At 44.9% G+C, this 22,738-nt stretch overlaps 1 protein-coding gene across 1 annotated transcript; it reads right to left on the bottom strand.

The window, feature by feature from the left end:
• Positions 1 to 7,353: 7,353 nt before the first annotated feature.
• On the bottom strand, positions 7,354 to 21,298 carry LAPTM5 (lysosomal protein transmembrane 5; the record flags this gene model as incomplete). The annotated part of the gene is made up of 8 exons (XM_079546026.1): positions 7,354 to 7,428; positions 8,005 to 8,097; positions 9,992 to 10,087; positions 10,163 to 10,288; positions 10,774 to 10,902; positions 11,529 to 11,605; positions 16,172 to 16,265; positions 21,218 to 21,298. 8 exons carry the CDS (start codon positions 21,296 to 21,298, stop codon positions 7,354 to 7,356), a joined length of 771 nt encoding a protein of 256 aa, XP_079402152.1.
• Between the last annotated feature and the right edge of the window lie 1,440 nt (positions 21,299 to 22,738).

A 22,738-nucleotide genomic window follows, 5' to 3' on the forward strand; every position in this document is an offset into this window, starting at 1 on the left:
ACTGATTAAAGCCCTGGATGTTGATGTTGTCTTTGCCCACTTTTCAGCTGCACTCTCAGAGTGCTCACACATTGCATTTGCATTGTGTTGGTGCAGCACTGGCAAACCACCCGTGATCCAAAGGGCTGTTCTTCCCTCACTCAAGTCCATATTACTCCAGAAGTGCTTTGACAGATTGAGAGCTCCTGGAGAGAAGGGCTGTTTGACTATGCAGAAGGGGACCTGCTCTTAGTGGTGCTGCCAGACTGTTCTTTGCTCATTCAACATTAAAAGCATTGATCAAAATATTTAAAGGTATTGCAGAAGGTGAGGAGGGATTAGTATAGAAAACACAATCAGATCTTTGTGTGGACGTTTGCATGCACAAGGACGCTTGTATAAAAACTTCACAAAAGCTTAAGGCTGTGAGTAGATGCATGAAGATGTATGTGTAAATGAAAATACATGCTTGCAAATATGGTTGCACATATGTGCTTACGTATCCATTTGTATGTGTGCACATACATGCAGACATAACTCCTCCTTGCATGGTGTGTGCACAGATGCATGGATTTCTGTGAGTTCAAACATGTATAAATCCAGTGTGTGTTTATAGGATATAATTTGTCCCACAGATAAGTAGAACAGATACAGACACACTGGCCATTAGTGGGGAACAAAGTGAAATGCAAGCATAAAGTCCTGCAGATTTAGCCTCCAGCCCTGTCTGTGATGGGGTTTCTCCTCTTGCTCTGCCATACATACAAGGACCCATTGGTGCAGACAGTGCTTGCCATGAATAGGATCATTCAGAGCCCTCTGTAAATGAAGTCTCTATGACTGTTCTTGCTGAAGAAAATATAAAGTTTCTCTGTGTCATTTTGCTGCTAATTAATAAAGAAGGATAAATACATTTCAGGTGAATATTTTCTCTAGCAGAGGTTGGGGCACACAGGCAACATTAAAGCTTTGAAAATAAGGCGAGAGGCAAAGGTGTGCTGGATACTGTAGGTCTGCAGTTATACCTCTGTAAAAGCAGTGTTTATTTTTAAAATATGAAACATAATTTTCCCCCAGGCCTCCAAAAATGAAAACACTGGACTCAATATTCCAAGAGGAAAATATGCATTTAAAGCTCTTCCCAAGCCCACTTGCAACGTAAACAGACAAACCATTAATGGGCTCTTGTGCTCTCTGGTGCCCATCGTCAGATGAAATGGTTTGGAGACAGTGAGCCTGGCTGCTGTGTCAGGGCCTGGAGGGGTCAATCCTCGAATACCCGCTGCCTTTGTTCTTTGGTTGCCACATCTGCCAGGGGGTGATGGGGCTGGAAAGCCTATTGCCCAGTTTAAGAGTAAGAAATACAGTGAAGCAAAGACATACAAGGGATGTGGTCAGCTAGGAAAGTTGCTGGCTTCTCATTTGCCATAAAACAAGCATGTCTGATAGCGTGGGCTATGTAAATGTAGATTCTTTATCAATATACACATAATATTTCACAGGAGAGTGGATTGGATGGAAAAGGACATGAAAAATGACATTTTAGTTCTGATAATGTAGAAATGCCTTGATTTGATGTGGCATTTGACTTTTTCCAATTTCTTTTGCTCACATTTTCTCTTTAAAAAAACTTTTTAGTTTTATATCTATGTTTCCAATAAACACATTTATTATGTTTGTATAAATGTCACACTGCAATGAGCTGAAATGACCAAATCAAAATGAATCTGACCCTGAGTCATATCCATGTCAGTGAGCCAGAAGAAGGCGATGGATTCCTGTGAGAAAAAGGAAATCAGACCATGATGTCAGGACACTTCCAAATTTCTGCTAGAGCCCAATCAGATGGCATTTTAAATATTGGATTTTCCATAGGAAGAAAGCACAGTGTTTGTGGTCCTGGACTGTAAATGGTTCCTAGAGAGAGTCTGGCGATGCGGTTGAGTTGCGCCAGTTGGCCATGGAGGCAGTGAGCAAGGAGAGGGCCTGGGGAGGGACGAGCAGCCAAATCCTGAGTAGTTTACTGTTGAGTTGTATTTCATTCTAAACAAACCTGGTAGCTATAGTAAACACAGCTTTCTTGCCCTCGAGCAACCAGGAAACTCCTATGTGTAGTAAAATACTCAGTTTTGTCTTTTAATTTTTTCTTTTTTTCTTTTTCAGGCTTGCTTTCATGTTCCCATGTGTTTCCAGGCCTCCAGTTTTCAAATATTCAGAGAAATAGTGACCAAAGCAGCCATTTAGTCAAAGCTCCAATTCTCATGTTTCATCCCCATGATGTTTCTGTATCAGTTATGGGGAGTGGAGGAGCTCTTCCTGGCTGCTTCATTATCAGAAAGGATATTTACTGCACCACTATTGTATTGCAGCAGTGATATTTGCAGTGAAGGAACTGGTGCAAAGCACAAAACAGATTATGGAAATGGTGAAAAACTGTGGAGAGACGAATGGCTTTAAATACAACCCTTTTGACAAGTCAAGATCAAAAGAAGTACTGTTTATCCTTTAAGCTGCAAATGGCTGGCAAATATCCTTCTGCTCTGATGCTGTAAATAGTAAGTGCTGTTTACGACTAGTCAGTGTTTATGTATTTTATGGGTCACATTTATTTCAGAGGGATCATTTTTTATTTGCTGTGCTAACCTTGCCCACATCCCCTGGGGCCAAGTCGCCTCCTGGGCGCTATTCCCAGCTCTGATGTTGGCCACCTGCAAGGGTTGGGCAGCTCGTGCCCTGCCTCCAGGCCCCAAATTCTGCACTGGCGGTATTGGCCTGGCCCAGAGGGTCGTAGCTGCTCTGCTGAATTGCCTGGATGGAGCAGCAATATAAGACTTGTAAAAGTTGAAGGTCACTGTGAATGCGGCCCATTTTCTCCAGCGAATGAGCGAACGTACCAAGGCAAACCGTACAAATGGACTGTGGCACAAAGGCAAGTGGTAAAGTCTGCAGACTGGTCTAAGAAGAGCTGTGTAACATCATTCTCAATGGCAGTGGTGTTACAAACCACTGGCAGACAGAGGGATGAGGGAGATCCTTGGCTGCTGTCCATGAAGTGTCTGGTCTGATGGATGGGCACCTAGACAGAAAGCCAAAGGCAACGAAAGGCTTTGGGCTGATGAGTGACCACACTTGTCATCTTCCCTCATTCTGGGCCAACCACTGGGAACAGCATCGCAGTGACTTCGTTCGACTGATGCGAATAATTACTTTAATGAACTGTCTGCAGGAAAGCTAAAGAAAAACACGTCTTGTAATGATGTTTGATTAATGCAATTATCATGGCAGCTGTCCCAAGCTCTAAGTCCGAACCTGGATGGTTTGTAGGTGCCACTCAAAGCAGCAGGAATGAAGGCAGCAAGACAGGCAGGCAGGGCAGTGCGGTCCCTGCGTTGTGCAAGGCGGTCTGCGGTGACAGAGTCCTGGAGAGCTGCCACACACCCATCACCCAGGGTTCCCTCAGCTGCTCCAAAGCAGCTCAGCACATGGGCTTGAATCAGCCTGAGGATGTGCCAGGGAATTCTGCCAAGTTGCTGTCTTTGCTCTCTTCAAGGTCTATTTATGCTCTCTTACGGACATCAGAAAACTCTTGGGACAGAGGAGACCTTTCCGTAATGGTGGATTGCCACAACTGGATCTGCCTGATTTTGAGTGCTGTCGTTCCTGTTGCATTATGCATGTTTTTTGCCGAGTTTACCCTCTATGACTACTTGTAGAACCAGAGTTTCTTTTTCAAAGTCTCTGACAAAATTTCTGGATTTCTGGGGCTGCCCATACGGGTTTCCTTCACTGGAAAACATTCCTGATCACTGGACAGGTTAGTCACAACTGCAAGGCTGGGAATGGTGCATGGGAGGGCTTCCAGCACCACCCTTGAGTTTGCAGCATTGATTCAGCAAGACCAGCTCAAGGCTGAGGGAAAGAGCCTCAAGAAAAACCAAAGAAAACCGATAAAACAAATACTTCCACAATGAAGGAGGCTACATTTGATCAATAAAACAGATACTTCTGCAGTGACAGTGAGCACAACCTTGTCTCTTCCAGCCATGAGGACTGCCTGCAGGCAGTCTTTATAGACACAGGTAGGGGCTGATGGTTGGACTAGATGACCTTAGTGGTCTTTCCAGCCTTAATCATTCTATGATTTGTGTGGACCATTAGAGGCATTTCTTGCAGCCTTGAGTACTGAGTATGGTTTTGAAGCAGACCAGGATCGCACTCAACCATTTTGCAGTTTCTCTCCCTTCTCTATGTCCGTGATTATTGCAAAAGTTGTTTCATTTTTATTTACGCCTCAGTTTCCCTTTTTGTGGCATAGGGAGAGCAGTGACGTATGTTAGGTTTAGTTTCTTCTTTTAGAGCAGACTGAGGCATGTCACCAACTGAAGGCAATGGCATGAGGATGCCTACAGAAGAACAATAAATTGAACCCAAGAGAAGTGTCCAATGCAATGTGAAAGACAATACAGACCTATTTCTACTCATGTGAAACACTTTTCCAGCAAGTTTCTTAATTTCCTCTCTGCAAAAGGGGAAGCGGGAGTAGTGTAAACAAAACCCAAACAAAAGAAGTCCTGTTTCAGGTCAGATGAGGGAAATCACAATCAGATGGGGAATCTGATGGATATCTTGACTCCTAGAGCACATCTGCCTCCACGAGATGCTGCTTCTAAAGGAGGTCCTGTCCCTCTCACACCTAACTGTCAGCGCTGACATCATCTGCCCAATCTTCTGTCTGTATCAAAGAATTGCTGCTCATTTTTCCTCTGCGCTGAAAAAAAAAAATTAAAGAAAAAGAGGAAGTGTGGAGCAGCATTAAGCATATGAATGTGAATTGGTTCTCAACCTATTTTGGAGACTCACATCAGTAAATCAATTTAAAGGAGAGAAAACTGCATAAGAGTAACATATTAAAAAGAGTCTTTTATCAGACTCAGGACCGGCATTGATAGTGCCATCGTCTGGCTTCTTAGAAAGCTTGTGACACCTCACGCTTGGTTTGTGTTGGCTGAATCTTCTAACATTTCAGAAAACCCAAACGATTTCCCGTCTAGAACTCAGATCCCAACCTGGCTGGAAACTCACAATAAATCTATACATTTTATCAGGTTTCACAGTTTTCTGAGTCAGGCTTTCACAGGGAACTATTCTGGGCCCAACAGAGGAAATGCTGAATGAAGCAGAGAAATCATTGAGCTTGCTAAGAGCTATGAAACATCAGGTTCATTGCAAAGATCAGGTGTGTACCTGAGGGCTCAACTCCACATTGTCTTTGTAACCTGCCCCATCTCTGCAGGTGGTGTGTTGAGCCTATTTTGATTGGACTTGATGATCTTAGAGGTCTTTTCCAATCTTAATGAGTCTATGGTTCTATTTTAGCTACTTTGGTTAAAATACAGAATGGAATTTGAACCACTTAAAGAGGTTAAGAAAAGGATTTTTAACACTGTTCAGTTAGATATGAGGGATGGATGCTGTCCACTGGGATCTAGACTGACTTGAGCAGAGAATCTCATGAGGTTCAACAAATGCAAGGGCAAGGTCTGCACCTGGGTTGAGGAAACCCCCACTACCAATGCAGACTGGGGAATGAAGGGATTGAGTGCAGCCCTGCTGAAAAAGACCTGGGAGTACAGGTGGATGGGAAGTTGGACATGAACCAGCAATGAATTCTTGCAGCCCAGAAAGCCAACCATACCCTGGGCTGCATTCAAAGCAGCGTGGCCAGCAGGTTAGGGAGGTGATGCTGCCCTTCCACTCTGTGCTGGTGAGATCTCACCTGGAGAACTGCATCCAGATGTGGAGTCTTAAGTACAGGAGAGACAGGGAGCTGTTGGAGCGTGAGCAGAGGAGGGCAAGAAAAAGGATCCAAGAGGTGGAACACCTCTGTATGGGGACAGGCTGAGAGAGTGGGGCTGTGCAGGTGGAGAGGAGAAGGCTCTGAGGAGACCTGAGAGCAACCTTCAGTATCTAAAGGGGAGTGACAGGAAAGAAGGGGAGAGCAGAGCTGTGGTGATAGAAGAAGGGGAAATGGTTTCAAGCTCAAAGATTTAAGTTAGATGTAAGGAAAAAGCCTTTTACAGTGGGGGCAGTGGCACAGGTTGCCCAGAGATGTGGTGGTGCCCATCCATGGAGGCTTTCAAGGCGAGGTTGGATCAGGCGCTGGGCAGCCTGCTGGAGCTGTGCACGGCCCTGCTCACTGCGGGCAGTCGCACCAGGTGCCCTTGGAGCTCCTTCCAGCTCTAAGGATTCTATGATTCTATGATCACACTGATCACATCAACGTTCAGCCTGGTTTTCAGGAGTACAACAAGGAAATCACTGCTTTTCAACAATGAAAAGCAGCTCAAGTATATGGTCAACATCACTATCATTACCATCTCTTTTAGTCATCAAATGAAAAGAACATCGGCAAATCATTCATTGATGTTTCAGAGCTGATCAAGAATCCTAGGCATTTTCTTACAGTGTAGATGATGTTGGAATAGTTGTTTCTGAGCAGATTACATTTTCAAAAAGCAGGGATCCATCCAAGAAAGTAAGCAGATGCTAAATTCCATCTACCAGTTATCAGCAACATCATTCACCATCATTTACACAGACTAACCTGTGCAGTCACCACGGGTCATGGATGTGCCAACCCTTCAGAAATCAGACAGTAAAAGATTAAAGCTGTTAACAGGTTTTTTATTATTGAAACTCGTTTGTCAAGTCACAGTCAAAGCCAAAAAAAGAAAAAATAATTAAAAAAAAGCAAACTCTTGGGTATAACATGGAAGAGCAATGCTGTCACAATTCCAGCATGCTGGAGTACAAACTCAATCACGATCATAAGCAGATAGAATGAGAGTGTGTTGTTGAGAACTTCATTCTTTTGCTAACTCCTTTCCCTTAGGTCCTCATTAAAAGATGCTAGTAAGCATAGTATACTTCAGGGTTGGGCTACCTCAGAAAGCAGAAAAAAGGTTATTGCTTGTTTTTCCCCTCATTCTACTTCTTAAAGGCCTCAGCTGCTGGGTTAGAGATGTAAGACAGATAAGAAACAGCATCCTGCTGGGGTAAATAAGCCTACCAAGGGATCCAGGCCAAATGCCTGGCAGATGTCAGAGCCCAGTGATGGGAACCTCTAAGATGCCTGGTGCCAAGTTTATTAAAATCAGCACTGTAACTCAGTAGTACCAGCTCAAAACTGCCAGTGTGGAATGAGACACCAGCTTCAGTGGTTCATCACTGCTCTTCATAGGCTCATAAAGTGAGCTAGAGTGCAACAAGCTTGATGCTGCTGTAAAGTAAGGGCTTCTCAGTGAGGCTGAGTATCTGACAGAAGGGGTAGGAGGCTCCAACAGCAGAACTCTGTCTTCTCTCCACGAGTAGAGCTTAGACTGCTACGTAGGGTGGTGGGCATTCCTTGGAAGGCAACTCCAAGGCTTCCTCATAAGATGGCAGCACAGCCTGAAAGAGAAGACCAATAGTCATGCTTTGGATAAATGAAAGGGTTCCAAATGGCCTTGATCTTGGATACGTTTCTCTTCCTCAAGTATCTCAGATTTTTGGAAGGTCTTAAATATCCCTTCATGGTGTCAGAGCAGTTGGATGCTATACTGGAGATCATCAGTAATCTACATAAGGACATTCATTAAAATGAAGAGTGATGCATCAAATCTCTTAGACACTGATCCAGCAAAGTGAGATGAACTTAATTTCAGGCACAGAAACAAAAGTTGATCTGAAATTAAAAGCAAGCCTTCAAGCCAGACATTAAGAGTGATATATTCCCATTTATTTACTTTGCCCAAAGTCTGAGTATCACCTTCCTTGCAAGTACATTGTCTTTGTAAGTTTTTACAAAAGATTAAATTTAAAGGAATTTTATGTAATTGGGAACTGGTTATTACTAGCTGTTAATGCACATTTGAAGTGTTGAAGTGTCTCTCATACCTCCAAAGCAGCAAGCGCAAAGATCATCAAGCATCTCACCATCTGAACCACGACCTTTCATGACACAGACCTAAAGCAACCTTTACTCACCTTCTCAACTGCTTTCGGATCAACTTTCACCTCCTCTCTCTTACTGGCTTTAATATACTTAAAGCAGCTCAGGACGCATTTGAACATATAGGCCTGAAAAGGAAAGGGAAAGGGAAGCCTTGGCACTGCAAGTCAACAAGAGCATTTCTATGCTCTTGCCATCATCCTACCACCATCCTTCTCTTCAGGTGAAAGCCTTGAGGTTAGCCTGACACCACACATTCCAAGGCCTTAAATCAGTCTGTCCTGTTGGAGGGGTGCAACTCCATCTGCTCAGAGCAGTGAAGTCAGTATGATTGTAGGCACACGCTTGAAGCTGCTGAGTGCCCAGTGTCACCATGCAGGAAAGGAAAGCATTAATTTTCTTGTTATTCTTCTGAGAAGGCTACTAAGTCTGGGTGTCTCAGAAACACATGGATGGGCACAACATCCATCTCCCAGGGATCCAAGGCCCCCTTGTCGACCAGGACTGACCTCAAAGGACGGCTCATTCAAGAAAACCTCATGTTTCCATTCACTTTGCTTTTCTGACAGGCCTGCCTCGCGCCTCGTGGCGTTACACAATGTGGTAAACAGAGATTTTCTGAGAAAAGGGGACCGATTGACAGACTGCGGTGCAAGAAAATAAGCAAGGCCTGTGAAGCATACCATATGAAATAAATATTTTCCCTGCACTGTGCACTGAGGCGAAGTCATGTGCCTCTTGTTTTTATTGGAGTAAGGCTGTACTTCAAAAACAGCTGGCATTTTCTAAGGAACACAGGGAGTTGTATGTCCCCAGAACAAGCCCTGTAGCTTAGGATTTCCCAGAACAATGAGGACTGTTTGCCTTGACACAAAGCCAAGACAAAGAATGAGAACAAGGAATGGAGTATCTGAGTTGAAGGAATCTGTCTCTCAAATAGGATTATGAAGACGAGGAGGTGAAGTCAGCTTTGACCGCCTCCAGGGAGCACTGCAAACACCTTCCCATTCCAAAAGCCTCTTCATATAGAAGAGCAAACATGCAATACACTGAAGCTATCGTACTGTCTGTACAAAAAACCCCACTCAACTCCTAAATAATCCCCGAATAAATTTTTTAAAATTACAGTAATTATATATATTATATATATATATATATATAATATGTATATATATATTTTTATATATATATTTACGTATATTTTCTTTGATTTTTTTATAGCTAGTCCTGTAGGAAATTCAGACCAACTGATCTGCCAGGTCACACTGCCAGCTGGGTTGCAGAGTTACCTCCACTCTTACTGCTCAGTTTATGCAAACATTAAGATATGCTGGAGTCACATCTGCAGTGCATCACACAGGTCTCTCCATTCCACGCTGCTTTTCAGGCCACCTGGGAAGAGTCTAGATAAAAAAAATGCTTTCCAGCTAACAAGTAGCAATTGTCACTGTGCAGAATCTGCTCTCTACCTGAAGTTTTCTTTTTGAAACCCTGTGGTGAAAAATCTGTTCTCTGATCCATTGAAGCAAGAAGAAGAGAAACCATCTCACTGTGCAGAAAGTCTCGTATGATGCAGTTTTATAAGATGTAAGCAGAACCCAGTAGCTCATTGCTTTTAATTAAGTTTCAGGACATCTGACTGCATAACTCTGTTTGCATCAGTGCAGACACAGCAACTTACCCAAGTGGAAGATCCAACCTGCTGCTTAACGATTTCATTGATCAATAGCAGAAGTTTCCTATAATTTGTTTTCAAACATCCTTTTAGAGATGAATGGCCAGTCATAGTTCTTGAACACAGGGAGAGCTTTCTTTATAACTCACACCCTCAGAATCATGAGAGTGATCTGATTATCAGACCCTCACTGAGGCATAGCTCCTATTGCACTCAAGAGGAGACCCAAGCAGCTTTCTATGGCTCTGGCAGATTTGAGAGAGAAGTAAAAACCACCTCCTCCTATCCCTCGTACAGCAAAGCTTTCTTTCTTCCCTCACGTCTCACCACACTCTGCAGCCATTTACCTTCAAGAAGAGGACAGCAATGAATGCAACAGTGAAGGTGACCATCACTTTGGCATATTCCTCTGTTGGTAACTTCTCCAGGGCTGGCATAAAGCCCTGTCAAAAGAGGGAGAGGGTCTCAGTCAAACACTTGCCCCTCCGCCAGGGTCACGCAATGTGCTCATCACCTACCCTGTTGTCTGCAGACTTGAGGCTGAGGTATGTGGGCACCTCCATGTAGGAGCTGCAGAGGGTCAGGATGCTCAGGCAGAAGTCCAGCAGCTGCAGAGCCAGGAAAGGGGTCTTCAGGTGTTCCTTCTGTGCAGACAAATAGCAAGGGACAGGGTTTGGTTATGACTGTAAGACCTTATAGATTTTCCCTACTTACATGGGCTTGTGCTTCGTCATCATTTACAACCTAAGTTATCTGGGGATTGGGGCTCAATGTTATTTAAGGTTTCTTCCAACCTCAGCCATTCTATGATTTAATTCATTTATACAAACCATAATATTGGGCAAACCATCTTGTTGGGTTGGTTTCTACCAGCTCCTCTGGCGAAGTCTCTAGCTGTTGCAGTGATGTTCCTGACTTATCTCACAGATATATCCCCAGAGCCCTGAGCAGAAAGTAAAACCAACAGGAAAAGTCCCAGATGTGGGAAACCCGATTTTGTCCCAGCTGTCCCCAGTTGCCGTTGCGGACCTTCTAACTCCCAAGAATTGCAGACACTGTAGGAACAGCTTCGCCATAAAAAGCCATCCCATAAAGAGCAAAGAGCATTCTGACATAAGCTGTTACCTACTGTGTGTCTGAGGGATGACACTGAAACCATGGCTGGGACTTGGATGTAGGAACTGAACATTGTGAGGAGGCTGAGGAGAAAGTCCATGACTTGTAGAACAAGGAACGGGATCAGGAGGCGTTCCCTCTTCTGTGAGAAAAATCAGTGTGAGTTATTTCTGTTCCGAATGGGAGAATGAGCCCAAGCATCAGTACCTAAAATTACATGTGTTAAGGTACTTCAAGAACAAAACCTCTCCTGGAATTTCTGCATCTGATTCTAGATATTGTGATGACCATGGTAGCTTCAGCAACGGTGAAGGGCAACAACATTGATTTTAATTCTTTTTCTCACTCTGCACTTAAAGTTTTTGTGAACTTTCACTACATGACCTTGATGTTTGATGTGATCAAATCAGTTTCCATTAGTTGTTCAGCATCCCCAAGCTTTCTGCTGCAAAGAAGGTTAGGTTCCCAGATCAGCATATGGTCATTTCTCCCCCAGAAATAGGAAGGGAATCCTCGTGTAGGGGGAGTTATGGTTTCCCTCCAAGATCTGACCTTCACAAGAGTATGGAAATGAGGCAATAGAGCAACCAAAATTTACAAATAAGAGTATTTCCATCCCACAGCACAACAAATAACCTTGTTTTAAACGTCACTCAATCTTGGTGAGGCTGGCATCATTGTGGTCATGCCTCAGCACTCAGCATCCTCTAGTCCCCCGTACCAGAGAGCCCACAGCAAGCAGCTTAATGACATGTGTGGAGAACGTACCTTCACCACCCCAAAGAGGAGGTTAAAGCTGATGACAAACAGCATGATGATCAACAGGAAACTGGTGGTGACATCAGCTGAAAGTGACAACATTAATTTCACGTTACTAAAAGCTGGAGCCTAATGTCCACCTCCTGCATTCAGGCACATGGGATTGAAGTTTTAAATATTCTGGGCTACAATATTCAAGTAAAACAAAATGAAAAGAGGCAGTGAAGTTTTAAGCAATGATCAACAACTCTGGTCAGGAAATTATTTTGAGACTCAGATAAACTGATCAACAGCAAAAGCTGTGGAGAGATCTATGAGATACTCAAGCAAGGAAGAAGATTCAATCACCCAACAGTGGCATGGAGCACAGAGCTGCAGGGTGAAATACCTCCATCAAATGCCTCCATCCACTCTCCGTAGTTGAGAATGCAACACACTCCTTATAAAAAATAGATGTGTGAGGAGAAACAAGGGCCTTTGCTTGTACTTATGTCTTGTTAAATAAATACTGAATTTATTTCTTTTTTTAGCCACAACATAATGAGAACTGAAACATGGAAGGAGACTTAGGAAACAGCAAAGAAAGGAAACCCAAGCCCAGTATCTCAACCTTTGCAGACAGTCCTAGTCCCACTAAGCCCCAGTCGCCTGAGGCCACTTTCCCTGATTCTCCTTCCAGAACCACCCATCAGAGAGAGTTTATCCCTTTAGCAGGATGTTTCCACAGATTCAGACAAGGCAGCTGCATTTTTCTGCCTCTCTCAGTCTGGCTTCATGCTTTGGGCTTGCTAATTAATTGGACTACTGGCCATTGCCTCTGCTGACTAATTGCCCAGATGAACTTTCCAATTAATCTACAGAGTATCTGTGGGAGCACAGGGCCTGTTGGAAAGGTAAAGTGCCACCTGAAATGTCCCAGCAGGGCTGGCAGAGTGCTGAGGTGCCTTCCAGGACCAGAATTAATGGGGTTAATGAGGCTGGAGCCTCTCAAAACCATGGTAGACCCCACAGCTGGGATCGATGTGACTTACAGGCCCTTTCCATGCCCATGTCCATGGCTGAAAAATGTAAGAAAGTGTTTTTTAAGTCCCTTTAGTACTTATCTCCGTGCCTAGCTGGCTTCTGTAAGACGAATGTTTGACTGTTGTACATAAGGGGCCTCAGAAAATGGCTCAATATAGGACTAAACTGTAATTTAGGACAAAGTTGTAAGTTAATCTTTCTTAAAGAAAAGATCCAATTCCTTCTGTGAGAACAAAATTTAGTTGTTGCTCAAGTTTATAATACGTGAGTTTGGGGGAAGAAGAGCTCAAATACCTTAGCAGGCTTTGCACTGTGTGTCCATTGGCAGTTTTTATACAATAGCTTTTCCAGTTTTCTGTAGTGGGAATAGACCCAGGACTGAGCTCTGGAACAGGTTGTCCAGATTGGTGGTGGAGTCTCCTTCTCTGGGGATATTCAAACCCCCTTGGATGTGATTGTGGGTAATGTGCTTTAGGTGACCCTGCTTGAAGCAAAGGATTTGCACTGGGGGATCCCAAGTTGTCCCTTCTAATCTCAACTCTTCTGTGATTTTTTGATTCTCGTAACAAGCCTGAGATGAGCTGTGTCCCAGAGATCCCAGGGAATTTCATGAGAAAGAGCTCATATGTGCTATGAAGTAAATGCCATTTCCCTTGGGTTGGTGATATCACCAGAATGGAGCCATATGGCAGAGCCTCTGTAGAGCTGTGCTGGACATCTGCACTGCCAGCAAGAAATGCCAAAAAGTTCATGCCAACCAAATAAGCCCTCCCAGCAAACAGAAAAGCAGAGAATTTATTTACCAAATGTCTATATTTGGTTAACTTCACATCAGGATTTATGTCCTGTATGTAGCCAGGAGGGACTTTGAGTGACTTGTAATAATTTTGATGAATGTCAAGAAACTCCTGTTTTATGGCCCAATAAACTGGTTTGGGAAATGCGAGCAGGGCTCATATGCTCTGGTTTAACAGAGCATAGAGATATAAACTGGTTCTTCCAAATTGCAACTGAATGTCCCAAAATGCCACATGGCCATTTGTCTCCTGTTCCTTCTGCCTGGCCAGATTAATCTTGTTGTATTTCTTAAACATCAGGTAGTAAAGTTAGACTTGCTTTAGACCAGTTAACATCCTGACATTGACCCCGCTATGAGTCATCCTCAAAGGTTCAGAATGAATAGAGAAGATATTGGATATTCTTCCTGTTTTAATGTTATATTTTTAGTAGATTTACTAATCTCTTGATGAACTTCTACTGAAAAGCAGCTGTCAGAGGGGTGCTCTTGGTGCTACCCTGCCTGCAGCATCTTATAAACCAAGGCAGCAAGGAGAGGCTGCTAGGAACAGAGCATTTCTCCTGAAGACTGCTGATCCTGTCACTCTTCCCATTGTCCCAGCAATGACAAAAACAATCCCAATTCTCCTTCCTGGGTAGCTACAGGTCGGTGAGCCTCATCTCTGAGCCTGGGAAGATTATGGAGCAGATTCTTCTGGAAGACATGTTAAGGCACATGAGGGATGAGCGGGTGATCTGAGACGGCCAGCATGGCTTCACCAGGGGAAGGTCGTGTCTGACCAATCTGGTGGTCTTCTATGGTGGAGTGACGACATTGGTGGACAAAGGAAGGCAACTGATGCCACCTACCTGGACTTCTCCAAGGCCTCCAAGGACTCCCACCACATCCTAATTTCCAAATTGAAGAGCTATGGATTTGAAGGGTGGACTATTCTGTGGATAAGGAATTGGTTGGATGGTCCCAGGCAGAGGACAGTGGTCAACAACTCCATGTCCAGCTGGAGGTGTGACCAGTGATGTCCCCCAGGGGTCTATCTTGGGGTTGGTGCTCTTTACTATTGTTACCAGGGATGCAGATGATGGAATCAAGTGTATTCTCAGCAGATTGCTGATGACAGCAAGCAGAGTGGTGAAGCTGATACAGCAGAAGGAAGAGATGTCATCCAGAGGCACCTTGATAGATAGCCCCACATGAAGCTAATGAGGTTCAACAAAGCAAAGTGCAAGGTTTTGCAGCTGGGCTGTGGTAATCCCCAGTATGTATATAGACTGGGAGAAGAACTTGCCAGCATCTCTGCTGAAAAAGACTTGGTTTCCTGGTATATGAAAAACTTAATGAGCCAGCAGTGTGCGCTTGCAGCCCAGAAGGCCCACGGTATCCTGGGCTGCGTGAGGAGTGGCAGCAGGGCAAGGAGAGGATTGTTCCCCTCTACTCTGCCCTTGTGAGGCCTCATCTGGAGTGCAGCATCCAAGTCTGGGGCCTCCAGCACAGGAAGGACGTGGAGCTTTTGCAGAGAGTTCAGAGGAGGGCCACAGATACGATCAGAGGGCTGGAGCCCCTGTGCTATGAAGACAGGCTGAGGGAGGTGGGTTTATTCAGTCTGGAGAAGAGAAGGCTGCTGGGAAACTTCATTGTGGCCTTCCAGTATTTAAAGGGAGATTATAAACAGGAGGGAAATCAACCTTTCATGAGGACAGTGACAGGAGAAGGGGGAATGGTTTTAAACTTAAGGTCCCTTCCAACCCAAGCCATTCTGTGATTCTGTCATCTACAAATAGAGCAGCATATGCTGAGGACAGCCGCAGAACCTCTCCCACATTGTTCTCCAGCTCTTCCATCTGGGTTCTGAAGTCAAATTGAACTTTTTATACTTCTTATCTGCCTTGCTTCCCTGCTTGTTTTTGGAAATAGAAGAGTTGCACTGTGTTTATTCCCAATATAATCAGAAAGTGCTCTCCATCTCCAGGCAGAGCCCTTTCAAACACTTGGGAGGAGCAGCCAGGTGGAAGGGGGAAGTTGTGCAGAAAGCATTATCAAAAGCACTCGTCGTGCAAGTTAGGTATTGAGCTCCCTCCGACCCACACAGACTTTCCTCCACTTTCTGTGCACTTCTGCAGCTTGGGAAAGGAAACAGTGGAAAAGCAGGAGATGGGCAAATCCCTGCTGCTGTGGGCTTTTTCTCCTATGCAGATCCTCATGACTTTGTAGGGTGAGACACCGCAGGGCGGAGGACTCAGATTTCTGCCTTTCTGAGCACAGAAGGGTTATCTCAGCCTGTGGTTTTACAGCAGAAAGTGACTAAGAAAAGGAAAAAGCGCCCTGCATCTTTTGTCCCCAACAGCTTCATGCAAATTTTTTTCTGGCTAAGTAAATTTTGAGTTTCGGGGAGCTGTTTTCTTTTAAATTTTTAAATTTTCTTTTAAATTTTTAAATTTTCTTTTTCTCACCCCATATGAGTAGGAATTCAATCAGTTGTGACAAATGTAATGCTTGCACTGCATGTGAGATAGGGAACAGCCTGGATGCTTCTTGCAGACAACTCGTGTTGTGCCAAAACCACCAGGGACGTGGGACAAAGGGGCTGGAGTTGGAAAGGCATTGGCATAGCTGCCCAGGAAAGTGGTGGAGTCCTATCCCTGGAGGTGCTCAAGAAACGTGGAGGTTTGGCACTTGGAGATGTGGTCAGTGGCCACGCTGGGGCTGGGCTGGGGTTGGACGTGGTGATCTTAGTGGTCTTTACAAGCCTTAATAAAAGAGGAACCTAAAAGAAAGAGGAACCAGTGGAAGATCCCAGTGTTCCCTGCTCCCTGCCAGCATCCCAACCACCTACCAATTCTGTAGTAATCCTTGCCCAGGTCTTTGCAGTAGCCCTTCCCACTTGCCACCTCCAGGGAATACTCGATCAGCAGCAAGATGCTCATCACCTAGGAGAACAAAGGCAAAAGGCACAATGCATCCCGCTGCTGACCAACTTGCTTTCAACAAACCTGTGTCCAAGGAGCACGCAGTGGCTGCAGCCCTTAAGAGCAGGGTGGCTCTCCAAAAGCATTTTGAAGTGCTAAAAGAAATGCAGTAAAAATTAAGACCCTTCTGTAAGTCTTGCTATACTCTTTGCTATATTCTTTCACTGACAAATCATTTTCCTTCTTTTATTTAATTGAGAAAATCTTCCAAGTGTGTTTTTTTTTTTTCTTTTCTTTCTTTTTTTCTCTACATTGAACCTAACTGGATTGATTTTCTCTCATTTTGCACCAAAGAAAATAAAAAATGGTGCAAACATGATTCCATCATCCCACCGAGTCCAGCACTGGGAGCACATATTCTTCATGCTTGAGACACTGACAAAAGGACCATCAGTGAAGAAGTCATTGGGAAGAGGTGAGTGAGGGAAAGTGTTTGTCTGCTCAGCACAGGGGTTGCCTGGAACCCCATGATGATGCAGGAAGGAAGTCTGTATCTGACACCACAATCAGCACAAAAGCTGCCAGAGGCTTCTGTGTTAAGACTCACTTAAAGAAGTGACGCAGGCAAGGAGGAAACTGAACTGTTGTGGTTGTGCTCCTGCTTGCAAACTTTGTGTATGGGCAACAGTGCAAAACAAGCAACTGCAGGAGATGAGAAAAAGCTTAATGGTTAAGCAAGCAGAAGAGATGATTTGTTCTTTCCACAGAGAGCTCAGGCTGCAGTAATGCATTATCATTTGCCTCCTGCACTACAGTAGGTATTGCAGCAACAGAAAGAGGCACAGCTTTGCACTGGGCCAGAAATGAGGAAGCAAGGCTAGGAGGGCACTGCTATGTGGCAAAGACAGGAACCAAATGCAGCCTCTCCCAGTGTCAGTGTTAGCTGGAGAAAACCAGAAACTATCCCCAGAACAAAATCCATCAACTTTCTTTGCCACGATCTGCAAGTGCTGTTTCCAGAAAAGCTGGAGGTCCTTGGAATCCTTCTTTTCTGATGAACACATGCTCTCCAAGAGATTTCTCTTTTCTTATTGCTGCTTATTTGCTGGTCAAACTCCTCAAAGGGCAGCATGGGAAACTGAGAAAGAAACTGCTTTTTCATGTTTTCATTAATTGGAGAAAAGTGTAAGATCTGAGTCCAAAGCATCTACATGTTTCCTGAAAGACAAGTGAATGAGAGCAGGAGATGGAATCCCAGATGAATTTACAGCCAGAGCCAAAGTTTCAGCACAAAAGACCATCCCCATTGCCTATCAGGGGAACAATAATAAAAAAAGACACTGAAATCCTTGCAAGTGTTGAAAAAACAACCAAAGGAATGGCAGTCCCATATCAGAGAGCCAAACCAAGCATAAGCAGGTTAGTGAGAAGACATTTTAAGTGAAACTTGGCTTTAAGTTTCCACTTATTTTGCATTAGATTTTGCATAGAAAGAATGAGCCACTGAACTGCAACGAGGTAAGAGGCAAAGCTCTGGGGGTCTGAGCTCTCAATCCCATGGGTAAGCCGTGGCCAAGAGATCCCTCCATCGCCCACCTCTGCGTTTGGCATCCCACTGCCTGGCCCGTGACAACCCCATTTATTTCTGCAGAGAACAGAAGGTAATTGAGGCCCTACAGTGGAGCTGAGAAGTTGGAGGAAGGTTGGTGACCATCGTCAAACACTGAAGGACAGAGGCATAGCGAGCCGCTAACCCAAAGCAGATAATCTGGGCAAGCAAAGGGTATCTTGTAAGGCAGAAACTTAACAGCATGTTGCATGCAACCCCCATTCCCTGGGGGGCATTTGCTGCAGCCGTGGTAGGGTTAAACTGCTGCCAGAGGTTGTGTCAGGTACTTTTTCTTTGCTGAAATCTGTGCAGCTTGACTAATCTCCAAATTATTTATATGTGTGCACATGGCCTTGGTGTGACACGTGCTGCTTTTCTCACACCCAGGCTTTGCGAAGAGCCTGAAGCTGCAATGAGCAGGGGTCAGTGGGGACACAGATGTGCTTTGAGGGTTCCTGATTCTGTGCATGCAGGGTGGTGACACCTAGCACTGTGAGGTCGAATGGTGCCTCATGTAAGTGCTTTTCCTTCAGTGCTTCACCTCTTCTTACTTTAATTTAAAAGTGGCTGCTGTGGTTCAGAGCATTTTATCTTTTCCTTCCTGCTGCCTCTTTTTTCCTCTCTGTTCATGTGATACAGATGCTCTGGGAGGATGAGGGCAGTCACAGCCTGCTGGCAGCACAGTTCCATGCCAACACAAACCATGGCCACAGTGAGGGCTGGACCTGGGGAAGGTCCCAGAGATGGAGCTCTGCTCATGAAGTACCAAAGCTCAGCTGCGACAGGTCAACCCAATGAGATGCCACTTTCCAAGACCTTTGTCTCTAATTAAGGATGAGTGGCAAATGAACTGTAGCTTTTCTGCTTATGCACAGAAGCAATACACGAAGCAATAGCCAGGCTTTGCTCTTGAAGCTAAAACCAAGTTACTTCTAGTCTTTTCTCGTCAGTGAGCAGGAGGACAAATTCCTCCATGCTTCCTTTCTAAGTCACCACCCGATGCCTCTTGAAGCTTAGTTAATCACACAACTGTCCCCTCTTCATCCCCCTCCTTCTCCTTCCCCATTTGTTTGAAAACATCCACATTTATTTCAGCTGTCTATGGAGAGATCAGCAGTAAGACAGATCTAATTTATAGGAGTACAAGATATCACCAGAAAGCCTGAGAGCTTTGTTTGACGGTGCTGCTATCACCCAGCATCACTATGATTCATCATTGGGACCTATAGCAATAATTTATATTGATACAAATGAACAGTATTGATGTGGCAAATCATCCATGTCACCACTGAGTTATAAATTCCTTTTCCCCTTTCCCTCCCTCTGCCAAGCTGCAGCAACATCATAAAAAGGCAGGGAAAAGGTAGGAAATATAAAATGTTGCTGCTATTCTTCTGTGTTATCTGTTAAAGCAGTATGACAAGACCATCTACTGCAAAATCCAATGGCAATCTCCTTCCTGAGAACACAGTGAAGCCTTACCCCAAGGCTCTGCCTTTTGCTGCTCAAACTCAAATGAAAGTCTTCAGCAGACTGGCAATGATTTTTGCAGTAACACATCTTCCACCTTATTGGAAATTAAGGTTTCCCTGTTGGCCATCAGCACCATGAGCTGATCTCATTCTCTTCCAGTAAAGGCTGGTGCAAATTAGGAATACCTACTGGCACCACAGTGAAACAGTGGTTAGAAAAACGTGTTTCGTTTCGAAGCGTTTGGAGGAACACAAAGGAGGCTTTGTGATTGACCCTCACAGCTAGGAAAGATTACTTCCCTTTCTCTCCGTGCTTCTGATTCTCCACTGGCACTAGGCAGCTTGCATCACATGCCATGCCTGTAGCTCTTTGTCATGTATTTCCTCCCTTTAATTTTGCCACTTCCTCTTCAAACCTTGGATGTGCTTCCTATGAGGGTCCCATTTCCAAGCAGGTCATGACCATCCCTCCACGATGGCTCTGTGTTTAATTGGTCATCAGAAATTGCTTCTGCTCTGCTGCAAACTCTCTGCTTTCATATGGTTCAGTTTTTGTCACTTGGGGTCATAAGACTGCACAAGAGATACAGCAACTTCTGTTTCTTTAAAACAGTGAGATTATGAGCTTTGAGTCTGTGCTGGGAAGATGAGAAGCCTGCCTGGGCTGTAAGCTAGACGCTCAAAAAGCAGAAGGCAAAGGAGGATATAAAATTGCAATCTCATCACATTTTGAGGTCCCCAAATGATTAAAAATTGGCATTGGAAATGCCATTGCAGCACCTGGCTTCCACATCGTGCCAGGGGGAAGCTCTGCTGTTCTGAGCTTGTGTGGGGCTGTCTTCTGTGATCATTAATGGCACAGACTGCACAGGGAGTGGTGGAATCAATGTCCCTGGAGGTGTTCGAGAGCCGTGGGGATGTGACACTGAGGGTTGTGATCAGGAGGCATGCTGGGGATGGGTTGAGGTTGGACTTGATGATCTATGATCGTCCCTTGCTGAATGCTTTCACTTTATCCCACTGTCCAAATCAGCAACTAAACCCATCTCCAGTTTCTGCTGCCTTTCATTGCATGAGTTCAGTGCTCCATCAACGGATGCAGGGATGGCATTATGGGAGTCAAAGCTGTTATGTCACCTCATGCTGGACCCCAGTCTCAGCTTTATGTGAGCAAGAGGAGAGCTGTGGCATAATGAGGGCATGCCTGCTCCAGTTGCTCCAGAAATGCTGTGGGGACCATGACATTCCCATGCCCAGCACATCCTTGCAGCTGACAGTTCTCCTCGCTCCACTTCTGTGCACAGAAAAAGGTCAGCTCCCTGTTAGATGTTATCTGTGTGCTCCCAATGTGTGACTGCACACACCCAGTGCAGCAGAAGGGATAATTTTAAGTGAGTCCTGCTGTGCAAGAAACCACATCCTCAGTATGACGTGAGGCCACCTGAAAGCACATCTCTGCAGCCTGAATGGGGGGAGAAACATCTCTGAATAGGGGAAGAAACGTCCCCAAATGTTCCCTGTGCTGCCCAGCTGCAACCAGCAGCTCCAGGCAGCTGCACCAAGTGCCTCTCTGCACAAGCAAGAGCTCCTGAATTGAGTTGTAAGGGAAAGATCAGGAAGCAGAGGTGGTTTCCATGAGCTTCAATGGGTAGAGAGAGGGGATAACAGTTTAAAAAAAAATACAACTGTAATAAATTTCTTCCTGCCCATTCCTCCCCACCCACCTAACCTCCCACTTTGCACATCCCCCTTAAACTATTTGTCTTTTGTTTTTGGCAAAACCTGAAGGTCAGTGGTCAGGGAACTCCATGATCTGCAGTGCTCATACCCTCTGCAAGCATTTCCCCCTTGCTCCTTTCTTGTCTCCCTCTATCACCCATTGTGTCACTTACCATGTGAAAGATCCCCAGAGCAAGAGTTGCCGTCTTGATGTTGAAGAAGCAGCATTTTGGGGGCTTGGTTTGGGCAGTCATGTTGGGATCCCTCTGCTTTGCTGGGAGTTACAGCGGTTCAGTCTGCAGCAGCCACCTCACTGGAGAGCAGGGCGAGCAGTGCAGTTCAACTTCCTTCCTGGTCTATAAGTGTGTTTAGTCATCCACACGGTCACATGAGGTCTTCGATTTCTCAATAAGAAAGAAAGCAAAAGATAATGTTGCTTTTCTAACAGATCTTTAATTGCTTTCACATCTCTGATGGCAAATGTGAGCACAAAACTGCTTCGGGCAGGTAGTGAGCAGGGTGCAGGGGAGCAGTGGGCTTTGCTCTAGAAAAACCATCAGAAATAAGAGCAGGGGGCCAAGAATGTCACCTTAAACTTGACCCACTGTTTTTGCAGTGAGGCATCCAAATTCCTGAGCATGAAGCATCTGATTTCTTGCCCGCAAAGACACCGCTCCCTGCAAGCACCGATCCTGAGCAGCACTGTTCTGTGGGGCTGCAGCAGTGGGGCCACCAGGGATGGGGTCCTTGGCCACCAGGCTGATGGATCTGCTCCTGGTTTGGGTAAGGAACATGAAGCAGCAATGAGACCTGAGCACAGGTGACAGCCATTGTGCAGTTTGTCCAGTGGAGGTGGAATCGTATTTTTATAGAATAAGAATCATTTGAGTTGGAAGGAACTTTCTAAGGCCATCCAGTCCAGCCCCCCTGCAATGAACAGAGACACCTATGGCTTATCAAAGTGCTCAGAGCCTGGTCCAGCCTGACCTTGTATGTCTTCAGGAATGGAGTTTTGGCAATATCAAAGGTTTAATTTAAAGCTGGCAATGCAAACATCTGCACAGGCTTCCAGAGAACCTCTCCTGCCTGGAAGAGATGGACTGGAAGAATTCAGTATGGTTGAGTGGATGCTCGTGGAGGTTCTACAGTGATGAGCTCCTAACCATAGCTTTGTGCTGCAGTGGATCATAGAATCAAAGAATGATTTGGGTTGGAAGAGACCTTAAAGACCATCGAGTTCCAACCCCCCACTGCCTGCCACCACTCAAGCATAAATAATTTGTAACTTTTTAGATGGCATGACATGGCATAGTGCACGTCTGGATAGCAACAGAGATCACAGAATCGTAGAATCGTAGAATGTCCCAAATTAGAAGGGACGCAATAAAGATCACTGAGTCCAACTGCTGGCTCCGCATGAGAATTTAAGAAAACAGACACTAGCTGTACCTTCATATTCATAGCAATAAGGAGAACACCACTGATTGGAGGTTGTGTCCAGACGTTGTTCATCCCTGTAATTTTCAATGCTAGCATCCAGGCCAACATTTTTTTCTGACTAACCTATTCCAAGCACTTCTATTCTGGTTTTCTCACCACAAACAGCACACATTCACAGTAGTATTTCATCATGGAGAGCACATTCACAGTGTAAGCTGTCAGCACACATTCTTTCTCCACTTCTGTACAGAATC

Source organism: Tetrao urogallus (assembly GCF_951394365.1).
Source record: "Tetrao urogallus genome assembly, chromosome: 23".
In the NCBI taxonomy this organism is placed as follows: Eukaryota; Metazoa; Chordata; class Aves; order Galliformes; family Phasianidae; genus Tetrao; species Tetrao urogallus.